This window comes from Alternaria burnsii (assembly GCF_013036055.1).
Source record: "Alternaria burnsii strain CBS107.38 chromosome Unknown 698, whole genome shotgun sequence".
NCBI classification, from domain to species: domain Eukaryota; kingdom Fungi; phylum Ascomycota; class Dothideomycetes; order Pleosporales; family Pleosporaceae; genus Alternaria; species Alternaria burnsii.
The window spans coordinates 1,876,824-1,899,212 of record NW_024066111.1 but is presented as its reverse complement, the minus strand read 5'-3'; the positions used below and the strand labels follow the sequence as shown (position 1 = coordinate 1,899,212).

Here is a 22,389-nt window from a genome sequence, read left to right as displayed (position 1 = left end):
GCGGTATCGATCGTGACGACGCTTTTGCTTTTCAGCTTTGCATCGTCAAGAACGCTTGGTCCAATCACAACAAGGATGGCAGAATCGATCCTCGCTTGTCCAGAGCGCGTGCGTGCGACCGCGCATTGCGATCGCAGCAATCGCAGTTGGAAGAGCGATCGAAATCCGAAAGACCTCGGGATCTTCATATCTCGCAGCCAATGACACTGGCCACGAACGACTCCTCCCGTGCAATCGCCACTCCTGTGTCCAGAATATCAAACATCTGAAGTGATCGCGGTTCCGCTCCAATGCGATGAATCTGATGCAATCGGTGTGCCACAAGCGCATGTCTGTTCCGAGCATCCGGAAGCGCGGATCGCCTTCTCCCGTCCAGGGTCTTCTCGATTTTCGCAAGCAAAGTCTCTAAATCCTGCACTTTCCTAGACGCATGCACTGAGCCGAATCTTGTCCAAGCGATGGAGGTGCGGAAACGTTGCTTTTTGGCTGATCGGTGTGTGGTTGCATGGCATGCTTAAGACAGCAATTCTCCAACTGGCTGTAAGGTAAGAGCAGGATGTGGCTTGACGCGGCCTCGTATGTTCTGAATGCTCGTATACCCCAAGTACAAAGCGACCTCACTTGAAGAGTACTTCCATATTGCTCGGAATAAGAGTATTGCTGCACGGAGATCATACCTGAAAGACACTAGAAAATCTTGCTCTATCTTAGGTAAAATGCACCTCCCAAAATTCTTGCGCTCTACCTACGTATCCAAGATAAAAAATCAGCCAGGCCACCAGCAAATCAATTCCGAACATCTCGTATGCATGGTAGTTTTCACTTGCCGTCAAGGACTAATACGAAATAGAGCACCAGTTCCTCGATTTCTGATGCTGTCGAGTACACATCCATCCACAGATAAGAGCATGAGTCCATACTCGTTCCCGTTTTTCTGCACCAGCCTCCAATTCCTATTGTACGACTCAGCCAATCCTGGATACCACGCAGGGCCTTACATATATCATGATAAGACTGACATCACTGCTTATCGTGCCAATATTTCCTTTTCCTTGAAGCATGTTGTCATCGTGTTCCCGTACACCCCATCAGCATCGTTGCCCTCCAGAACACACATTCCATGGCAAGACCAGACAGCGGTCATTCAAGCATTTACCCGTCCTTATTCCCGCTGCTGTTCTATTTATTACTCTCGGTTCCGATTCCCCGACTGATACGCGTCTGCGGATATAAGAACAGTACCCCGCCAAGACTCATCACACAAACATGATATTGACGTAGCACAACTTGGCGCACAAGTGAGAATGGTTGATTGAACCGCAAAATTCAGGAAACACACGCGCTATACACGGATCGACTCAGTAAAACTCAGTACCTTGTTGCCTATTGTTACTTCGCTGAGCCGCTTTCAATTCGGCGACCACATTCACTCGCAATATAGAAACAACTTGCCACATATCTCCTCCACAGCAGCCATGAGAAGACTACTCAAGGAACCTGGTCTGCCGCCCACGTCCACTTATCATGGAACGTCTTTTTCGTTATATCCGGAATTACAATCACGATGTTATTTTTTTCCGTTTCCTTTAGGCGAATTCTCGATCATCTTGACTCTAAGATGGAAGCAGAAAATGCTTCCAGCCGACCGGCGGAGACATCATTCACACATGTGCACATGCGAGTGCCGTTGTATGCCGATGTTGCCGCGCCGTCGGCATGGCCAAGCGTTTGTGGGCCGTTGTTTCTGCATCTGCATGTCTTCAATGCCGCTTGATACACGAGTATAATCCAGGCGTCGCCGAGAATTTCCAATGCATGACTTGTATACACGTCCGGATTTGGTCCGGAAAGGTTAAGACTTGCTCCGGCCTGGAGTCTAAGCGTAAAAACATTGTCTGGTCATGGGTAAGCACCATGCGAAAAACTTGAAGACGCGCTATAGACGCATCACTTCATAACCCTTAGTGGCGACATACTGGGAGTTATCGCTATATGCAAGAAGGCAATTGACGTAAGCAATCAAATTATAGAGTTGCTGGAGCATCCAGAACGATATGTAAAATGTACGAAGATATGAAAGTCGTCGAACGACTAATGGTGTATGCCTCTATGGTCTCTATCTAGCCTCGACTATTGCCCATTACGTGCTTGAGATCGTAGAGACTGATTGTCAGTCAAGCGCCAAACTCTCTACTCACCGCATTTTCCCCCACTGTATACCCTCCAACATATCTCTTCCCGTCTACCCTCCAACATGTCTCTTCACGTCAGTCCTCAGTCCTCCTTCACCTAGTACCTCATCTCCACCCACGCTTTGCCCACGCGCAGATATGATGGAGGGGATAGAACTCACAGCATTGATACGCCATTCATCGTTAACGATACCACGCGGGACGCGTGATCGCTGTCCACTGGCCCTGGGCGCCAGGTCTTGCCCCTGGACACGTCGAGCAAGCTTCGTTAGCTGTTGCAGCAGTCACAGCCTTGCAACATATGCCGAAGCTCCCTTTATCATTCTTGCCGATGGTCTTTTCCAAGACACAGGCCTTGTTCATCTCCGCCATTCCATTTCAGGTCTTGGTCTGGGTAGATCCTTGAATGTATCGTATCAGCTTTTACTAGAGAGATACATTCACTTCTAGGGGCACAACCTCTTTCCACTTACCGTCCAGTCGCAGAACCACCGAAAATCGTGGATCGCTTGGTCCCATTTCTCCACACTGGGACTGTTGCTCGTTGGACTCTCCGTAAAATGCTGGGAAAAACTCCTCACATTACAAGGTGAATTCCGTATACGTAAATAGTCACTCGGCTCCACCGATCTTCCAGTCACTCGACAAACATCATTCCGGGATGAGAGATGAGAAGTAATAGCTAGCCTCTCAAATACTGTATCATAGGCATCCCGATTTGCAGGTTCCCACACATCGCGATCCACAGTCTTTCCCCTATTCATGCCATCCCAATCCTGCCTTCCATACGTCCTTCGTTCAGCAGAGATCCATACCGGCATACTCACTATCTGTACAAAGTCGTCCTTGGCGAACCCTGCTTGGGAAGTCCTTTGCGAGCTTTCAATACGTGCACACTCATTAAACTGGTTCACCGTCTGCGTAGCTGTCGCAACCCTGCATATATTCCTTCCTGATACTTATACAGCAGGTAGTTCATGTCTGCCAACATTCGCTTCTCCCTATGCTCAGACGCATACGCTCTAGCCATACTAGTTTAGACCCTCTGCCTGAAGCTTTAGTATTCGTTGTCTGACATTTAGCTTGTTTCGGACTAGGTATTTGTGGTGTGAAGTCGCAGCGTCACACAGAAGAAAATTTCAATCACTGAATATCTAGCAGAGGCAGGAACAACCACGCGGCAAGCAGAATGGCAGACGTTCTACTCAATGAAAACCAATATCATGATCGAGGGCATGAGAAAATTGAGAACCAGGCTACTAGTAGCTGCTCATGATATGCTATGTACTTTCAACCATGTTTTGTTCAAGACGTGTGTGCCTTTGGGTGTTAGACACGACTAACTCTGCTGGTAAGCGAAGCGTGCCGCTGAAAACTTCTGCTTGAAATCGTACTGAGACATTATTGCGCTCTCCCACCCTTGCCCACGGTCGCCCAACGTGGCTACCACCCCCACTCGTGGTGATAACGAAGATTCTGCGCACTGTGCGCGACCTCCAGCTGGCGCTCTAAAAATCGAGGAGGGATTGAAAGAGAGTGCTAGGCTGTAAAGGTTGGACGGCACCCGCTGTAGCCGGAGGAAGGGCGAATAGATGTGGCCATGCGCAACATCCATCAGACGAGGGCAGCTGTCAATACGAATGAGAGAGAGGTCGGTGACGAGCATCGTGGTAAGCCTAGCAAGTGCTCATGACTTTGACGTGTTACTCACTGGATGCAGACGAGACCGAGCTTGCCTCGATTGAGATCCAAGAAGTGGACATGTTATCAGGAAGGTATTGGGAGGTTGTTGTGAGCCTTTGCAACATGGTTGAAGCAAGCACCGAAGCTTATCAGAGGGAAAGTCCAGTCAGAAACAGATACAATTTACGTTGGACTGGGAGAAAAAAGGCTTCGGGATTTAAAGAGGTGTCACAGTGATTTGAACGGCACGGCGGACAAGATGATCTTTAAGGTAAGACAACATATGCTGACATTGTTGCTTCTTTGTTGAAGAAGCATGGTATGCGTATTCTGAAGAAGAGTGTAAGGAAGGCCGGGGGCTCTGGTTCCTGTACTTGAGAAGCATGATATGGAAGGTCCGAAGGAGGTCATCGCGGAGGGAGAGGCCGCCTTGGAGACGGAATAAGGGCCCCAAGAGACGATCCTGGAGGCGAGATATAAATCCAAGGAATTGGAAGTGTCCTACGAAAGGAGAGTGGAAAAGTGTGGGCTGCTCAGTGGTGAGTTGAGCAATTTACGTGGAGTGTTGGCCAAATCGCAAAGATGGTTGGTGAATTGAAAACAAAGATAGGTGCAGCGATACTAGGTATCACTGATCGATTGATAGTCAGCCCTCTCGCTTTCAAGCATACCGTAAAGACGGATCTGACAAAGGTTAGAATTGGTGTCACTAGAATGAATCCATACCGCAGATGAGGTTGTAACAATGAACTATGAACTATGAATGCTTTAGTCTGGCGGTGGCATGACCTCTAACACATGCTCAAACTCTTAATCGCCAGGATTGTGCGAGATAAACCCTTCGCCTTTTCACTACGAATGATTATGTTGCTCCTCTGGATGATTCTTACTCGGCACGCGCATGAATTAGCTGATGCTGCAAAACCTCGTAGCCTTCTTTTGTTAGCGAGTCTCCGCCCTTTGTACTTCCAGACCTATCTGTTCTTAGTCACCATCTAGGTCACCTATTCAGAATCCCATTATCTGCGACAGAGGAGCAAATGTGTCACTTCACAAACTTACTTTTTAAACAAGCCCTGATCCCCTGTGCACATGTTCAGACCAAACCTTGAGCTTCTCAAAGGGGCACTCTCCTTGTGCATACGCTCGTCTATGCATTCCATCAAGAATGATACTCCGATCTCATTAGTAGTGAAGGCAAGATGAAAAGTTTGCTTAGATGTGAAAATAAGGATAAATGCCTGATCTAAAGATTGAGATTGGGGATAGAAAGAACCCTGTTAGCCAAACTAGGGCTGGTGTATGGCGACAATAACAATGAAGTGCGTGTCTCGAAGTTTGAGAGCTTGGACCTTGGCTCTGAGAGCCGCTGCAGCAGACTCACACCGACTGGATCCGTCCATAACCCTTGCATACTGCGTCCTGAAGAATGTAGGGGCGCTGTGGCAACTGAGAACAATGACAGTTGTACCCAGATTCTTTCACCCATTTATAACACACGTCTTGAGACCGATAGGGTTCTCTTCACGATAATTTACCTGCAAGATACGTCATTCCATTCCAGATATTGATGTTTCCGGCTAGTTGTACGTATCGCGTCTCACTTGAAAACCCGGCGCATGTTGGTAATACTCCGCCCGTGTGACCTCATCTCCACTTGGTGTCTGCTGTTGTGTGTGTAGATGGAACTGCTGCATACGTGAACGTAGCGTTGGTGCGTCTCGGTGTACGTCTTGCTGCTAGTAGGCGTTCTGAGGTACTTGGTAGCCACCCATCTGCGGTTGCTGGGCCTGAGCCTGGGCCTGAGCTTGCATCTGCGCCATTTCCTGCTGCCTCTGTGGCAGGTCATTGAACCAGGGGTGCTGAAGTGCGTTCGCGGCGGATATGCGCATCTCTGGCCGCAACTGGAGCATACAGTTGAGGAGGCTGAGACCGACCTGGTCGACTTGTGGCAGTATAAGGCGTAGGTCCTGGGTGTGGTAAACAGGAAAGTTGTTCTTGTACTCTGGCAACTGCGAGATGCCCGGCCATGATCGTTCAGATGGTGTGCCCATAAGCCTGAAGATCTTCTGAACCTGGTCCTCGTTGGTGGTTCCTGGAAAGAGCGGCCGCCCAGTGTACATCTCGGCCATGATGCAGCCTGCCGACCAGATATCGATACTTGTGTTGTAGGTTCTGCTGCCGAGCAGGACGTCAGGGGCACGGTACCATAGAGTTACGACTTCATTTGAGAAGGTATTTACGGGGATGCCAAAAGCGCGAGCGAGACCGAAGTCGGCCAACTTCAGCTGGCCGCGGTTGTTGATCAGGAGGTTCTGGGGCTTCAGATCACGGTGGAGGACGCGGGCCTCGTGGCAAAAAGCGATTCCTTTCAGCAACTGGTACATGAAGGACTTGATGGTTGCAGGGTCCAGAGCACCGCGGTCACCCCGCGAGTCCATATACCTCTTGAGATCCTTGTCCATGAATTCGAAGACCAGCATGAGCTTGTTCTCGGTATGTATGACATCGTGTAGCAGGACAATGTTCTCGTGTCGCAGCTCCTTCATGAGCGAGATCTCGCGGATAGCGGTCGAGGGCGTGCCTTCCTCCGAGTCAAGGTGTATCTCTTTCAGGGCTACCAGCTCGCCCGTCTGGCGGTTGCGGCCCTTGAACACCTGAGCGAGTTAGCATGCAATGTGTGAAGTGCATTGTGGCTACCTACAGTAGCATATGTTCCCTCGCCAAGCTTCTCCAGCTGCTGGAAGGAGCTGGGGTGTCTTCTGTTGTCCATGGTAGGTACGATGGGCACAGTGTGGCCGTCGCCGAGGTTGCGGACGCTGATGGACGAGTCGGTGCGCTGCGGGGCTACAAGAGTGCCGGCGTGGACTGGCTTGAGACTGCCCGGGGGCGCTCGCGAGGTAAACTTGGGGTCCCAGAGGATGGCCGAGGCGGTCGTGAGCTGGTTAGCAATGCGCAGAGGTGAGGGCGGGCGGGACTTGTCGGGGATTGGGGCTGGTGACGCCGTTTTGGTGATGTGGGCAGAGAAGAAGTGGGCGAGGGGAGATGGTTAAACAAGGGTCTGGTCGCGATAGCAGCAAAGGTGGAATGGATCTTCGTCGGCGCTTGTGTCGAGTTCAACGTTGCGCGAGTCGATGAGTGGCATGTGGGTGGATTTGGTGGGGCCGCCAGAACAGCCGCCTGACTGTGCGCTCCTTCACCACACTAGCTGCTATTTCTGGATGCAGTAACCCACCATGGTGCTTTGGAGCATTTCCATTGGACGCTACCAAAAATGACTGAGAACAACAATGCCAACCAACGCCACATCAACGGCGCCATGAGCGCTTTAGCAATATACTTCGTTCATCATTCCATGAGTGCTACGCCTCAAGCATACTCTTCACCCACCCAGGCACACTTGGTCTCTTCTCCCACCCCTCTTTCCACCCCTCCCTCCACCCTTCCTTACTGGCAGGCATAGCAAACACCGCCGTAACCAACCACGCAGTTTCCCCTTTCTTAATGTCCTTTTGCACAATGGGCAGCACCGTCCTACTCTCGACAAGATTGCTGTTCGCATCAGCCAGGATTACACTACCCTGTCGTTGGCTCTGGTAGATATCCGTGATGCCGATTGCGCCTGTACGAGGCGAGGCTGCGAAGGCGGATGCATGGTCTGAGGCGGCGCCTTCGGGGACTGAAGTATCTAATTTACGCAGTGTACCGTTCCATTCAGTGAGGAGGCGACCGTCAGACTCGCGTGCGCCGTACACAGCCCATGCGCCTTCTGCGCTCTTGACGTCTCGACCCGAAACCACACGATGGACGCGCAGATGCCAGTTTGGTGTATCCTCGGCTGGCGGGATCAGATACGATGTTATCTCCACATCGCTCCATGGCTTCATGCTCGACACCAATACAGGCACTCCATCGCGATCCTCAATCTGCGAATCACCGTTAAGCGCCCTCCGCATCTTCCACAGCTCGCCTCCGTCGTCAGAGAAGGCGAGTTGCGACTCTGGCACGAATTGTTCGAGTTCCTGGTAACCAGTGGAAACAGAGTATGCAAAGGCGGCGCTGTAGGCGAACTTACCGTACTTGGCATTGCTGTTCTTGATAGCGTAGTGGCAAGACTGACCGCTCGAGAGGAGGAAGGTGTGGCCGCCGGACCGGCAAACGATTTGACGTGGATGAGGGAGCGAACGCACAACGCGGGTGTTGGCAAAAGGATGTGGCTCTTCTTTAGCAGACCAGAAGGGATGTGATTCTGGGACTGCGAGACAAGCAAAGGCGAGCATGCACCAGTATGGGCTTTGCGGCGAGTTATAGTTCTCGGCTAGGTAGTAATTGGGGTACGAGTAGCCCACTGTGAGCATGCCGTTGGACTGGAAGATGTCGTGTTGCGTTGTCCACCAACGTAAATTGCGCATCCAAATTCCCTTAACTACGCCCCAGGAAAGAGGTTCAGGAAGCTCGAGGTCAGCGTAGGCGACGGCGCCCCAAAAGGCTACCATGGCCCATCGATACGTCAACGAGCGACCAAAGGTGATGGCGCGGCCTTCAGGGTCAAAGTAATGGACAAAGTCAAGAGCGTACATGTGTGCGCGCTTCTTGTACTCTTCGGCTTGCTCCGGGTCAATGTCTGCGGCGAGTTTAGAGTAGAGGAGCTGCAGGTATTGGATCGCAAAGGATCCGGAGTAGTAGTCCATCTGGCGATATGTGTCAGGTCCATCGTTGGACCAGCCATCACCACGATAGTACGTGTTCAGCTGCTTGATATCCTTCTCTAGCTGCTCTTTTGACCACTTCGCCCCATTCCTCTCGAGTCCCAGATTGGCGAAGACGCGGAACCAAAGCCTAGCGAAAACTTAATATCACACCTCAAGATACAGCATGACAGAGACTTGAAGAAACAAATGGCTAGCATACCAGTTTGTATCCGGCATCTTCTTATCGTTCATACTCCCTAACCACGTCTCCACATTCTTCTTCTGCTTGTCCGTCAATGGATCCCAAAACTGTTTATTCGCAACAGCAAGCGTGAATCCAATCGGGCACGCCTCCACCATCCTCTGATCTGTATCCTCCATGTACCCCCAGAACTCTGGGCTCTCAGGATCCGTACCAGAAATGAGGCCTTGAACAAACTTGTCGGTTGCTGGATACTTGCCGCCACCAGCTAGCAGCGGTGCGAGACCCCATAGTGGGCGTGCGAAACCCTCAACCTGAGCGCCTGTCTCATCAAAGCGTGTACCTGTGGAGCCTACCTTGATCAAAGCATTGTCTGGAGAGAAACCAGGAATGAGGGGATCCAGCAGTGAACCTACGGCGGCAACAACATCGTCACGCGTCTTGAGCGGATTCGTGGAGAAAGGGTGCAGGTCGAAAGCCCGATTGGTATTTGCTGTCGTGGCTGTCATGCTTCCGGTTTCCGGTGCCCTAGGGTAGTTGCTTCTGCAAGTGGCTGACCACAATCGATACGATACGTCTCTACCTGGCTGGGCCGACTGACGGTGAATATGCAAAGCAAACTTCCGTGTCCGCTATCTCCGCTGCGCGGGCGATTACGTTCAGTTTCCTTGGCGATAAGTTTGTCCAGAAATAATCTTGACGTGAGCTGCTGATGGATTGGTATTGGTGGTGTTAAGCGCAGCCGAAATGCCCAGGAGCCCAGAACTCCAAGACGGAAGCAACCTGTACAAGCTGCGGATTCGGGCGTGATGAGGCAAAAAGGCTTGATTCCGGTATTGATTTTCGCCGCAGTCGTTTACACGAGACGAATGTTTATTCCAGTATTGACAGTCTTGAGGCTCTTCTTGCGTGGGGCTGGTGGTGCGTCTTAAGTGGTGACTGCAGGTGTTGAGTGTCGCAACTTCCACCGAGGTTCGCGACACCAAACCCCGAAGCTTCTGTTTTGCCTGAAAAGCTACAAAGTATCCATCACCCCACGACCATATTCGACAACTCGTGGACGTCCATTTTGCCTACATGAACCGTCACCTCTCCACAGCATCCACAATCCTTTGCAATCGACCCATCACGCGTCGGCGCGACCGTGGGGCATCCATGACCCCGACCACTTCGCAGGTCTAATACGCGGATAAATGGCCACAACAACCGTAGCGCCTGCTATCAGCGGGGGTCAGCATCTTACCAGACCAAACACGGAAAGGCTGGCCGTTGCTCAATTCTCCCCCAACACTCGAGAGTGGGGACACCCCAGACTGGTCTGCCGACCTGGGGACATGGCTCTTGGCAAGTCTTGTTTCATTGAAGTTGCAACGCCACGCTTCCTCGCAACTGGACGGAAAAAGGCGCGGACTTGGCGGTTCCAAGACGGCCTTTCACTGACTCCACAAATCCCACCACGAGGTTTCCGCCGAGCCAAGACAACATCACCACCATGCTCTCTTTGAAAAAGTGCGGTGCTGGTTCTGAATCGACCCCATTGGCCGGAGCCACGAGGACTCGTCCATCTAACAATCTAGCTACCTAGTCTGGGGAAGTCGGTTGGCTCTAGCGGCAGCAGTGAGAGCTGTCTGTGGAGGATTCGGAACGTGGAGTCTGGGGTCTAGTCTGGGGTTCACAATAGCTTGAGGCAAGATGGCAAAGACCGCGGCGTTGGACCAGGCAGTTACCCCGTCTTGAGCAAGGAGCTAGTGCTGCGAGGATAGCGGGATAGCGCATGGGCCGCAGTACCATCCTGTTTATATAGATTGTCATGCACATCCCACTGGGGTTTTGAACATCAGTTTGCGGAGACATCTCTCTCTTCACTCATTCCCTTCGAGCTCCATCTGGTGCCGTACACCAGCGTCTGGTCCAGGGTCAGTTTGAGGTTTAGCAGTCGCCCATCGACAAGGTATGTATTCTGTCCTATGTTACACAACATCATGCATGCTAACGATAAGATAGATATATCTTTATAGCCAGCCGATACGGTAGAACATCGCCAACTATCCGCCGCCATGTCGTCTCCATCCGCCGGTGCGAAGTTCATTCGCATGATTGTCAAGAACGACTCCATCAAGACTGATCCTCATGAGATTTACGGATGGCGCGCCTTCGCCATGGCTGGTTCAGCCTGCTTCGGTGGCATGTTGTTCGGATTCGATATCGGAACCATTGGTGGTGTACTTGAGCTGAAGGAGTTCCAAGAGTATGTGCTCCCTCTATACCTATTTCCGTCTTCACGACACTGACATGACATGTAGCAAATACGACATTACCAACCTCGACAAGGTCGGCAAGGCCAATTTGAACGCCAACATCGCCTCAACTCTCCAAGCTGGCTGTTTCGCCGGTTGCTTCGTCGCCTCGTGGTTCGCCGATCGCTGGGGTCGTAAGATGGCACTCCAAGTCGCTGGTCTCGTGACCATTGTCGGTTGCGTTATCCAAGCCGTTGCCATGGGTTCACTTGAGGCCATGTACGTCGGTCGCTTCGTCGCTGGTCTCGGTGTCGGAGGCGCCTCCATGGTTGTCCCTCTTTACATCTCAGAAAACGCTCCTCGTGGTATCCGTGGCGGTCTCACCGGTCTTTACCAATTGGTAAGTTGTGCCTCTACGAAATGCATGTGAGACATACACTGACTCGTATTTAGTTCATTGCTACAGGAACCTGTGAGAAATGGCCCCGTACGAACTGCATGTAAACCAAATACTGACAGAGATAGGTCTCGCGTTCTGGGTGAACTACGGATCGCTCATGCACCTCTCCGGCGGTGCGCAAGTCTACATTGTCCCTCTCGCTCTTCAAGCTCTTCCCGCTGTTCTCCTTGTCGGCTGCATGGCCCTGAACAAAGAGTCGCCCCGTTTCCTTGCCAAGCAAGACAAGTGGGAAGAAGCCACTACCGTCCTTGCCCGCATGCGAAACCTGCCATCGTCTCATGCTTACGTCCAGGACGAGATCAAGGACATCGCCGATCAGCTCGAGCACGAGCGTATGCTTGTTGCCGGTGCCAGTGTTAAGGATCTTCTCAAGGAGATGTTCACCATCCCTGGTAACCGCAAGCGCGCCCTCATCTCCATCGGGCTTATGATCTGCCAACAGATGACTGGAACGAACGCCATCAACTACTACGCACCTCAAATCTTCGCCGCCCTCGGACTCAAGGGTAACTCGGTCAAGCTTTTCGCTACCGGTATTTATGGTATCGTTAAGATGGCTGGATGTTTCGCCTTCTTAATCTTCGCCGCCGATTCTCTTGGTCGTCGTCGTTCACTCCTCTGGACTTCGATCGCACAAGGACTAGCCATGTTCTACATTGGTATCTACATGCGTGTTGACCCGCCCGTCGCGGGAGAGCCCGTACCGGGTGCCGGATACTTTGCCCTTGTCTGTGTGTTTCTCTTCGCCCTCTTCTTCCAGTTTGGTTGGGGACCAGTTTGCTGGATCTACGTGTCTGAGATTCCCGCCGCACGTCTCCGTTCCCTCAATGTTGCCATCGCCGCTGCTACTCAGGTAAGTTCTGACTGTATGAGATGCACGTGGGGTATGTACTGATGTTATACCAGTGGCTCTTCAACTTCGTCGTCGCTCGCGCTACTCCCAACATGATGGCTACTATGGGTCAGGGTGGTTACGGAACTTTCTTCACTTACGGTTCATTCTGCTTCGCCATGTTCATCTTTGTCTGGTTCCTCATTCCCGAGACCAAGGGTCTGTCGCTCGAGAAGATGGACGATCTCTTTGGTATCACTGAGCTTGTCAAGAACATGGAGGCTGACCGCGAGAACCACGCCCATGGCACTGAACTCGACATGGACGGCAAGAACTCGACTGTTGTCCGTGAGGAGAAGGTCGGTCACTAGACGACTGTATGCGAGATTTGTTGCTGCCAGTTTGTTTCTGGTCGAGGCTAGGCTGTCGTTACTTAGCATTAGCATGATGATTTAATGAAGTCACGAGCTTCGTGCCACTCTTTGCACAAACACTTGTTCAAGACCGCATATGGTTATGTGGAGAATGTGACATGTGAGAGAGAGAGAGAGAGAGTAGGTGCCAAAGCAGCGAGCAGCAAATTTGGTTCGTGACGTGTTGTATACTCATGTTTGCAATAATCGTACAACTTGGAAGAAGCTCAGTGCAACCTCAAATGTGTGACAAAATTCCGCTAACGCCATATGCATGAATGGACAAAGTCAGCATTGTGACTGTCGCTGGGTGCGAAGCTCAAGCATCCTTAACAGGGGCTTCGTCGGCATCCAGAATGCCTTTCTTGACAAGCTCTTCCGGGCTTGGCCTGCTCTGCAGCCCCTTCTCCAGACTATCCGCCTTCATGTGCATTTCGAGTTCCTTCTGGTGTCCCTGTAGAGCAGGCGCAGCGTTGGAGGCGGGGAGGATGTTGCGGTCGACGAGCTCGGCGCGTTCAGGACGGGAGTTGAGGCCCTTCTTGAGATTGTCGGTTGCGCGCTGGCGCTCGAGCTCGAGGGCCTTGGCTTGGAGAGCACTGTTGCAGATTGGGCGTTAGTGAGGCTGTTGTAGAGGAAAGAGCTCCCTCCAGTAGAGCTCCATGAGCTTGCCGGGGTCAGGAACATACGGCGCAGTAGTGGTGTCTAGCAGGATATGCCTGTTCTTCAGATCCTGCGGTTCCGGACGATGCTGCAGGTGCTTCTCCAGACTGTTGCGCCTGTCTAGAGAGCGAACGGGAGAGATGGGCGTCTCGTCGACAATGTCAGTGTGCTCGGACGTCATGTTGGCAATTGTTGTTAGTCGCTCAGGAAGATGGGATAGTAAGTGAGGTTGGTGACTTGCGATCAAAGGGGCTGCTACGGGTACTTAAGGAGAGTCTCAGTGTGAGACGAGAGGGGAGAGGTGCCTTCCAAGGTTGCTCTGTTGCATCGCGCCTTGGTTGCGGGGCAGCCGCCTACCGAATCCCTGCAGCGATACAGCAGGGATCAGGCGCGTGCCGTCACCGCGTCACCTTACGTCGGATGAGCAAAAAGACGCACCCCCCCAAGGCGGCAAGACATGATCGTGCTGCCTTGATTTTCGCGTCAGACGGAGCCTTGTCTGACCAGCATCGAGTCCATGCGCGAAGCGATGAGCACATGCCGCACGTTTCATCCCTAGCGACACTTTCTTGACGCGGCGCCGAAAGGTTGCCATGTGAGGCGGCTTGGGCATCTGCAGTCGATCTTGTCGAGGAATGCCCAAGTACCTGGACTAGCAATCACCGCCCCACTGCTAACGTTTTTGTGTAGATTTCGCGTCCTGGTATTCATGGTATGCTAGATAATACGACACATCAACGCCAACCAAGCTGCCTTTCCCCACGTCTACTCGTTGTCGCACCTCCCAGCATCATCAATCCTTCTTACAAGCCGTAACTGTGGCAGTTGCAGTTCCTGGAACCGTCGTAGAGACCCGGCAACCCTACGAATGTCACCATAATCAGCTTTCCCAATCTACGATGCTGGAAAAGAGACACTCACAAGCCCTACGCCCAAAACCTTCGTCTTCAGCGCGCATCCACCGCAGTCCGTGTACACAGTCGAAGTAGTCGTGGTTCCATAGAAGGTGCAGTTAAACTGGCGAGGTGGCGATTTGAATACATTGACCACGCAGTCTGCTGATGGTGTGGGCGTGGGAGACGGCGAGGTAGGGCTGACCGAGAATGCGCTGGGTTATACGTCAGGGTATGGAAAACGGCGCGGCTAGAATTATCTTACGGTTGCATAAGAAGTGCCGCAAGCACAATGGTAAGGACTGACGATAACATGGTAGACTATAAAGGTCTCACTAATGGATGACCAAACAAGAATACAGCGACACAGCCAAGAACACTTGAATATATAAGAGACCTCAACAAGGGGATCGGAACACGCGGATCACTATTTCCATGCGGCATATCAGATTGAGTGGTTCGGCGGTAAGCCGGGACGCGGTCCTGAACAAAGTACGAGATCAATATCATTATCGCATTAACTACATACGTCCACATCATGGGCGTCCAATCCCGTAACTATTGACAAGCCCCCCAACTCCATTGATGAAAAGCTAGATCATTGAGGAGAACTACTGACTAAAAGGACAGTAGGAAACAGACACATGCCGCGTAAGCTTTTTCTTTCATCCCAGGTTCCGGTCCCATCACAGGCGAACCACTCTTGTCAAAGCATTCTGTAGTGAGAGTGATACAGATTAGTGCATTTAAGCACCGTCGTCCTCACCGATGCGGATGGCACCCTCGCGGCTGAGACCGTTAGCCCAGAAGCCGTTGAGCTCAACATCGCTCTCGCGCATGTTGGCGTGGGCAACAAGGAGCCAGGCACCGAAGACAGCCTTGGCAAGGACATCGAGGATAGCGTAGGAAATGATTTCAGCATCAACGCTTGCCTTGCGGGCACCGTCGGCAACACCCCAAACACTGCGAAAGTATTAGTGTCATGAAGAGAAGGGATACGATGACGGATAAACTTACATGGGGTAGGCAGTCCAGAGGATGGCAGTGTAGACAGCGATGGAGACGAAGAAAGTGCGGAGCTTGTCACCTTTGGCGCGGGCGTTGGCGCCACCGTTAAGGCCAAGGTGCCAGAAGATGAAGATGAAGGCAATGCAGGCAATTGTGTACCAGCCCCACTTCTGGGGAGTGTCCTCAGTGCCGAAGGCAGCAAACAGACCAGTAAGAACCATGATCAAGTCGGCAACGATCATCATGATCATGTGTCCTCCGGACATACCAGCAAGGAGACCGAGATCGAGGAGCAGGAGAGGGGTGGTGATGCTCCAGTCGACGTAACGGGCCCAGTAGACCTGGCGGTAGGTGGTGGTGTAGGTGTCGGGAACGTGGTCATGTTGCTCGCGCTCGACAATCTTGTTCAGGGAAACACCGTGTCCAGTGGCCATGGCGAAGTAGGAGAGGGCAGCCGTGAGGGTGATGATGGTGGTGATGACATGGTAAAGGCGCTTGTTCTAGCAGGGTGTTAGGCATTGCGTTTCAAGTCACTCGGAACGGAGTCCTTACCAATGGGACCTTCCATGACATGACAGTGAATCCAGCAGAGGCGATCAGCATAAGGACAAAGACAACCCAAAGCGTCTTCTGTCCAGCATCGCCAGCAACCTCGTAGACAGGCTCGCTGCCGGGGATGACAGTGGGAACGGGAGCAACCGAAGGCAGAGATGAGGCCGTTGCCGTGGGCAGCGGGAACATCTCCGAGGTCTTCTTCAAGACTTCCTCAATCATGATGGCGATTTGGTGTTGTAAATTGACTCCGGGACCTTGACAGCAACTGTATGTGCTGACGAGTGATCGATGGGAGAGTTGACAGTGAGATGAAGGAATAGAGTGAGACGAGGCGGAGTTATAAAGAGGAGAAGCTAGGCAGCTATGCGGTCACCTGTTGGAGCTGCGGCAGGAGCTATACGAAACAGGAATCGAGACGTCATAGCCCCTCACGGCATGCGCTATTGATTGGTTCCCGCTACGGCCTGCGTGAGAAGCAAGGATGCACGAACATCAGCTCGCGCCTAACAGATTCAAATCAAGGGTCTGAACTCTCTGCGCGAATGCACTCATTAATGCACTGGAGCTGTCATGGCGGCCGTCAATGGCGTCTTCTGCACGCGTGGTTGAGGCATTGGAGTGTCCTCGTCGAGTGGGGCTGGTTGCTACGCGAAAGAGTACTTTGGTACATCATCAATGCTTCACCGCGCCAAGCCGTCCAGGATGTTCCCCACAGCAACAAAGCGCAGTGTGCACGCCCTCGGCTGCTCGCGTCTAGCCTCACAAACAGGTTTCAGTACCACCGATTGTATTAACTTTTCGATCCCCCTCTTCCGTGCGCCGATGTTCATTTCCATGTTGCATGTCTCGATCGCCTGGATTCCATCAAGTCGCTGACATCGCCATGGCCATCGAACCCAATTGTACATGCGACGACCCCGCCCTGTCGCGCATTGGCGGGTACTCTACATCTCACCAGTCGATAGCCCCTCACGGTGGTGTGATCTGATCCAACCATTCAGAGCTTCTGAAGAGCTGAAGCGGGCCGAAGTGCATACGTTTTGTTGTTATAGGGAGTATCCTGGACTCTTTACTGTCTGAGACGACGTGCATCTACATTTCTGTCTTTGTCGACGATGCCCGGTACATATCCTCGGATCACGCGGCAGCGCGTGAGGAGATTGCGGAGACTGCGCCTATCACCACATCAGTTGGTTCCGTCTGAACCTAAATGCAGTTACAACGAGCATCGCGACACGCCCAGCCTCAGCATATTACTCAACGGGGCCATTTGCCAAGTTTTGTGACAGCCTCGCCATCTCAACACAAGTATCCCGCTACTTTCTCACCACTCCATCACGGCGTAGTTCATATTCTTACTTTCGCGCCTGCATCCATAGGCATGTATTGTTGGGTGGTGAGCTCATCGGAATTTGGGTTGTACTTTGGGTGCGGACATGCTTGGGATGTTCATTTTTTTCCCTTGGTTCGTCGAAGTGCGCGCTGAAGGTGTCGTGTTTCCAGATCTATTTCAATTTCATCCACTTGATACCGCCCCAGAGTTTAAAGTGGACGCGAACTTCTCCATGGTAGGATTGTTGAGGGTTCGCCTCGAGTAAGTCGAGTCGCGCTAACATCGTGGCTGACTAAGTTGGCAGTTGCCGAACGCTCGTTCGCCGCGTACTAACAACTTCATCGTCGCGCATGCTGAATACCAACACCATGGTTGACACAGATCCCACGTTCTTTTCATATCCTAATAGCTCTTCAATACGTCCCCCACGAATGACAGCCACGGTGGACGCGATAGGCCTCTTATCAATGCACCAGTGGAATATTCGCTCTTAGCGCACCATCACGGTACTCTGGGTAAAGCTCTTTTGGCATATGGCCCGTCGTCACATCCTCCTACCGGCGCTCTGCCTCGTAAGTTCTTATGAGGCCTTTCAAGCTTTTCTTTCTATCCATCAGGGTGCTTAATTGCCGTCAAATGTCCACTATATAGTGCTTGTTGTTGCCCAAGACTGTACAAGACACGTACCGCCGAGCCGGAACCAAGCTTCTCTGCATACCCAAGAAAGCTTACTGGATTCTGCTGCTCCGCTGGACCACTACCAGATTTCCGGGCCCGAACCAACGAGAGATCAACAATATTGAAGACCCTTTTGGTCAAAAATACCTTAGGCGAATACTTTGCAACACCGCCCTTCTTCATCTATTGCAAGCTCTTTCCATACCACTATGGCTTCTACCGCTTTCGAGATTGCACGCCTTGTGCTGCGTCAAGATCAGGGTGCAGAGACACAGCCCGACGAGGTCATCACTTGTGGCAGCGACAACGAGTATGATGGCCGTATGGGTACCCGCATCTCGTCCATTTTTGTGATCATGGTGGCATCTACCTTCGGTATGTACAATAATCTCTCCTTGATCTTTGCACGCTAACATCACATAGGTGCCATGTTCCCTGTTCTGGCAAGACGTACGCGCCACAAGTTGGTACCTAACTGGGTCTTCTTCGCTGCAAAGTACTTTGGTTCAGGTGTGATCATCACCACTGCATTCATCCATCTTCTCGCACCAGCGAACGAAGCACTGGGTAACGAGTGTCTGACCGGTGTCATTGCTGCATACCCTTGGCCTGAGGGCATTGCCCTTATGACCCTCTTCCTTATGTTCTTCCTTGAGCTCATGACCATGCGTTATGCCAAGTTCGGTAATGATCATGATCATGAGCATAGCCACGCACCTACAGGAATCCCACCCGCGGCGCACGCCGAGGACTACAACAGCTTCGACAACAACCTGAAGGAGCAAAAGGCGGGTGACATTGAAGGGTCTGCAGGTACCAACCCTAACATGCGCGGAGAAGATCATCTTGGCCATCAACGCGACCACGTTGACCACGAAGCTGAGTCGAAGTCCGATATGACGCCTCGCGCTCTCGTACCAGAGGGTTACGCTTCCCAGCTGACGGCCGTCTTCATCCTCGAGTTTGGTGTCATTTTCCACTCCATCTTCATCGGTCTCACACTTGCTGTCTCTGGCGAGGAGTTCATTACGCTTTACATCGTCTTGGTGTTCCACCAGATGTTCGAGGGCCTTGGGCTGGGAACGCGTCTGGCTGAGGTTCCCTGGCCAGCATCCAAGCGCTGGACACCGTACCTCCTTGGTCTAGCTTATGGTCTCTCCACTCCCATCGCTATTGCCATCGGCCTAGGTGTCCGACAATCGTTCGCTCCCGAGTCACGCACTACACTGCTTACCAATGGTGTTTTTGATTCTATCAGTGCTGGTATCCTGATCTACACTGGACTCGTCGAGCTCATGGCCCATGAGTTCATGTTCAGCCCTTACATGCAAAAAGGCCCTGTCAGTCGGACACTCAAGGCTTTCGGCCTCATGGTCCTTGGTGCTGGTCTGATGGCGCTCCTGGGTTACTGGGCTTAATCGACGTGTCACGTGGTTCATGGTTATTTTTTCTTCTACATGTTCATTGTTTGCTTTTCTGGATACCTCTAGGTCAATGCTGGCTCTATTGTCGCTTTTCTGTTCAGACAGAGGAATATGTAAGAGAAAATTGCAATAGACAAACATCTTTAGACGGATTCAAAAATATTCATTGTTTCAATATTCGACTTGATGTCGTCTTACAATGCTTGGTCCCGTGTACGTCACAGCTCAGCTCAGCAGACCGCCCGAGCAATCATCGCGAAGATAGTACAAGCTCTACATGGCTAACAAGTGAAAAGGTGATGTATGTATTGGCTATGTATGTGTTTGTATATAAACGCTTGAAGCGGGGGGTATCATTAAAACTGACTGACTGCACACACAAAAGCCCAATACGCGACCCAATCTTGTCAAAGATTGTTCAAGGCCGTAGATTCAGACATTATCAAATAAACGAGAGTGTACATTGCGGCCGTGAAAAGAACGAACAATCAAAAACAAATGAAACGGTCGTAGGGGCGTCGAAATCACATTCGACGCATTGTGCCGTTGTGCGCCAGTAGTGTGAAAATGCAGACCAGCAAAGGTGTCCTTTATAGTAAACGCCTGTTCCCATGCTGCAAACAAAAGTTGGGTATGTAAGATGGGTATGTGCAAACTGGAAGAAGCGAAAATTTTTATGGTTATGATGCTTCCAGGGCGTCGATAGACGCATGGAGATATCTGATTCGCTCTTCAAATGGCGAGCCAAGTGGGCTGAGGGTCTCGTGCTTCTTCAGGTCCGTTTCACGTGTCGTTGCGTACGAGATCCATTGCCCTGGCAGTTTGGGACGGAACTCTTTCACAGGACTCCCAGATGGGCCCTCGTCCACCGGAGATGCTGCCCGAGACTGGTCGCTGTCTTCCTCCATGTGTTCAAGACCTTCGAGGTCTATGCCACTGTCTCGGTCGATGACTCGGCTCTGTTGTGGGAAGAACGGAGAGTCCAGAGCTTCTATGGCGCTGTGTATTGGACTCCAAGGGCTGAGGAGGCCCCTGGATTCCCGCTTTTCGCTGATATCGTTGTCGTCGTCTTCTGGAACAAGTACGCGGCCACCTACTTTGACATCGCTGACGTGCACTTTGTACTCCAATGCCTTTTGGCCATCCTTAATCAGTTGCTCTGTCCACCCGAGACATTTCTTTAGACTCTGATTCATCTTCTGACTGTCGTTGAGCATCTCTCGATGTTTTGAGAGGTCTAACTGGAGACGCTTCTCGTCTCGTGAGCGATGTGTTTCATCCCGCTCCAGTTGCGCGCTTGGGCTCAAAGCGCTGTCGTCGAAAGAAGAGTCGCTACTTTCCGGGTCCTCATCCTCCTCTTCAGGTGTTTCTTCTTCTTCCGCCTCGGACATGTCAGACAAATCTCCTATATTACCAGCGCCAATAGCCGAGGTTTCCAGGGGTTCGCCAGTCGTGTCAGCAGAAAAGACTCCAGCTCGGCTCATGCGACGGAAGCGTCTGAGTTCAGCCTTTTGCTTTCGAACTTCTTTTTCCAAGGACCGATTGATAGCAAGAAGCGAGGAGTTACTGATCTCGAGGTCAAGCACTTTACGTTCCCTTCGTGCGTTGGCAGCAAGCTCGTTCATCATCTCGAGCGCACTCTTGCCATCACTGTTTCTCGATGGACTGCCGGATACTGGAGATCCTATAGGGGAGAACGCAGTCAAGCGTGGAGAGGGCGTAGCTGCTGCATCGCCAGGAGCACGATTTTCAGTATGTAGCGGGCTTGGTGCCATAGCGGATGGTTCAGCAGTCGGTGCCTTTTTCAAGCTAGTCACAGAATCGATTGATGACAGGCTAGAACTCTTGACATGTCCTCGCTTTATAGTAGAGGCAACACTGGACCTGCGTCTGGTGCGATCAGACACATCCGGCGTGTTCGGTCCAGCCAAGATGGCCAAAGCCGAGTTTCCAGAACTGCCTCTACTAAGAGCTGGCCGGACCTGAGAGGCTCCCTTGCGATACGACAGATGCGCAAAGTCTTTGGTAGGGGATGGTGGACGCAGCGACTGTAGGTTCTCAGAAGGCGGGAGCAGATCTGGCGACATGGGCATAACTGGCGGAGTGAGGATGGGCTGGCGGTCTTTTTTCTCGGAAAGCGAGTCTGCGTGGAAGAACTTGCTCTCTGGCTGAGCCCTGCCGACAGATGACAGCGGTGGCGACGGCACGTTGTGTTTGGGAGGGGCGTCATCTTGTCTGCCATCGGCGTAGAAGAAGGTAGGTGTTTTCTTTGGGGGTGCTGTTGCCAGTACTGGTGCCGGTTGCTCGTGCGGGCGGGCGTCGTTGGCATGGAAAAACAGCGACGAAGCGTCTTTCCTGGAACCCGTCTCGGACGGGGCATTGTTGTAGGCGCCAATCGAAGACCTCGGGGTTGGCGTGACATGGCTGCTGCTTGGACCCGGAGTACTGCGCGGGCGGACTCCGACTGAAGAAGCACCGCTCTTTCCCACGGCACTGTGTCCACTGTGAAAGTCTACCGTGGACCCTGGCCGCGAGCTGCTCGGCGTGGCGGAGGGAGTGCCGCTGGGTGTCGACGAGGTGCTGTCTACACCGACGCGGGATTTCCTCGAAGAAGAGCGAGGAGTCACATTGCTGCTCAGGAAGGCCTTGACAGGCGTTACGTCGTTGTGTGCGGAAGCAGCAGGCTTGGCCGGGGTGGTTCCATTGCTGGTGCGGGTGGTGCGGGTGCTCGATGAGCTAACGGTGGAGGAGGCGGTGGGCGCAACCGCAAGTCGAGGGGTCAAGGGCGTCTTCGCAGCAGTTCGGTTACTAGCGAGCGTCGGCTTCAATGGCCGTGGGTTATTTCGGTCGGTTCGTTCGATGGGCATCCTCTAGGGAGTGGTGCAGCTATAGGGTAGGTGTTATGCTGCGTGTGCGGAGGGAGATCATGGCCTTCCGGGGAGGCTACAGGTGGTTGCTCGGGGGTAATGGCGGTGTTGATGGTGGTATGTTGATGGCCGCTAGTAGCGTGTCGGGTGTCTGCAGGGTCGAAACAGCAGCGAGCTCTACGTGTATTGCCCCACTTCTACAATGCCAGCGGTGGAGGGTTGTAGACGGTTGGTGTCCAGTCCATTGTCAAAGGGATGGAC

General features: G+C 52.2%; 6 protein-coding genes across 6 annotated transcripts; 2 read left to right on the top strand and 4 right to left on the bottom strand.

The window, feature by feature from the left end:
- Positions 1–5,614: 5,614 nt before the first annotated feature.
- On the bottom strand, positions 5,615–9,277 carry GT037_004801 (uncharacterized protein; the record flags this gene model as incomplete). The annotated part of the gene is made up of 4 exons (XM_038929848.1): positions 5,615–6,532; positions 6,580–6,869; positions 7,255–8,714; positions 8,787–9,277. The coding sequence occupies 4 exons, from the start codon at positions 9,275–9,277 to the stop codon at positions 5,615–5,617; spliced, it is 3,159 nt and encodes a 1,052-aa protein (XP_038788120.1).
- Positions 9,278–10,825: 1,548 nt separating this feature from the next.
- GT037_004800 (quinate permease) lies at positions 10,826–12,668 on the top strand (the record flags this gene model as incomplete). The annotated part of the gene is made up of 5 exons (XM_038929847.1): positions 10,826–11,016; positions 11,072–11,405; positions 11,459–11,477; positions 11,531–12,318; positions 12,372–12,668. The coding sequence occupies 5 exons, from the start codon at positions 10,826–10,828 to the stop codon at positions 12,666–12,668; spliced, it is 1,629 nt and encodes a 542-aa protein (XP_038788119.1).
- A 361-nt stretch (positions 12,669–13,029) lies between these two features.
- GT037_004799 (uncharacterized protein) lies at positions 13,030–13,551 on the bottom strand (the record flags this gene model as incomplete). The annotated part of the gene is made up of 2 exons (XM_038929846.1): positions 13,030–13,306; positions 13,397–13,551. 2 exons carry the CDS (start codon positions 13,549–13,551, stop codon positions 13,030–13,032), a joined length of 432 nt encoding a protein of 143 aa, XP_038788118.1.
- Positions 13,552–15,009: 1,458 nt separating this feature from the next.
- On the bottom strand, positions 15,010–16,045 carry GT037_004798 (opsin-1 protein; the record flags this gene model as incomplete). Its single annotated transcript, XM_038929845.1, has 3 exons — positions 15,010–15,226; positions 15,281–15,771; positions 15,824–16,045. 3 exons carry the CDS (start codon positions 16,043–16,045, stop codon positions 15,010–15,012), a joined length of 930 nt encoding a protein of 309 aa, XP_038788117.1.
- Positions 16,046–18,046: 2,001 nt separating this feature from the next.
- GT037_004797 (membrane zinc transporter) lies at positions 18,047–19,255 on the top strand (the record flags this gene model as incomplete). Its single annotated transcript, XM_038929844.1, has 2 exons — positions 18,047–18,212; positions 18,261–19,255. The coding sequence occupies 2 exons, from the start codon at positions 18,047–18,049 to the stop codon at positions 19,253–19,255; spliced, it is 1,161 nt and encodes a 386-aa protein (XP_038788116.1).
- A 686-nt stretch (positions 19,256–19,941) lies between these two features.
- On the bottom strand, positions 19,942–22,128 carry GT037_004796 (uncharacterized protein; the record flags this gene model as incomplete). Its single annotated transcript, XM_038929843.1, has 1 exon — positions 19,942–22,128. The coding sequence occupies one exon, from the start codon at positions 22,126–22,128 to the stop codon at positions 19,942–19,944; it is 2,187 nt and encodes a 728-aa protein (XP_038788115.1).
- Between the last annotated feature and the right edge of the window lie 261 nt (positions 22,129–22,389).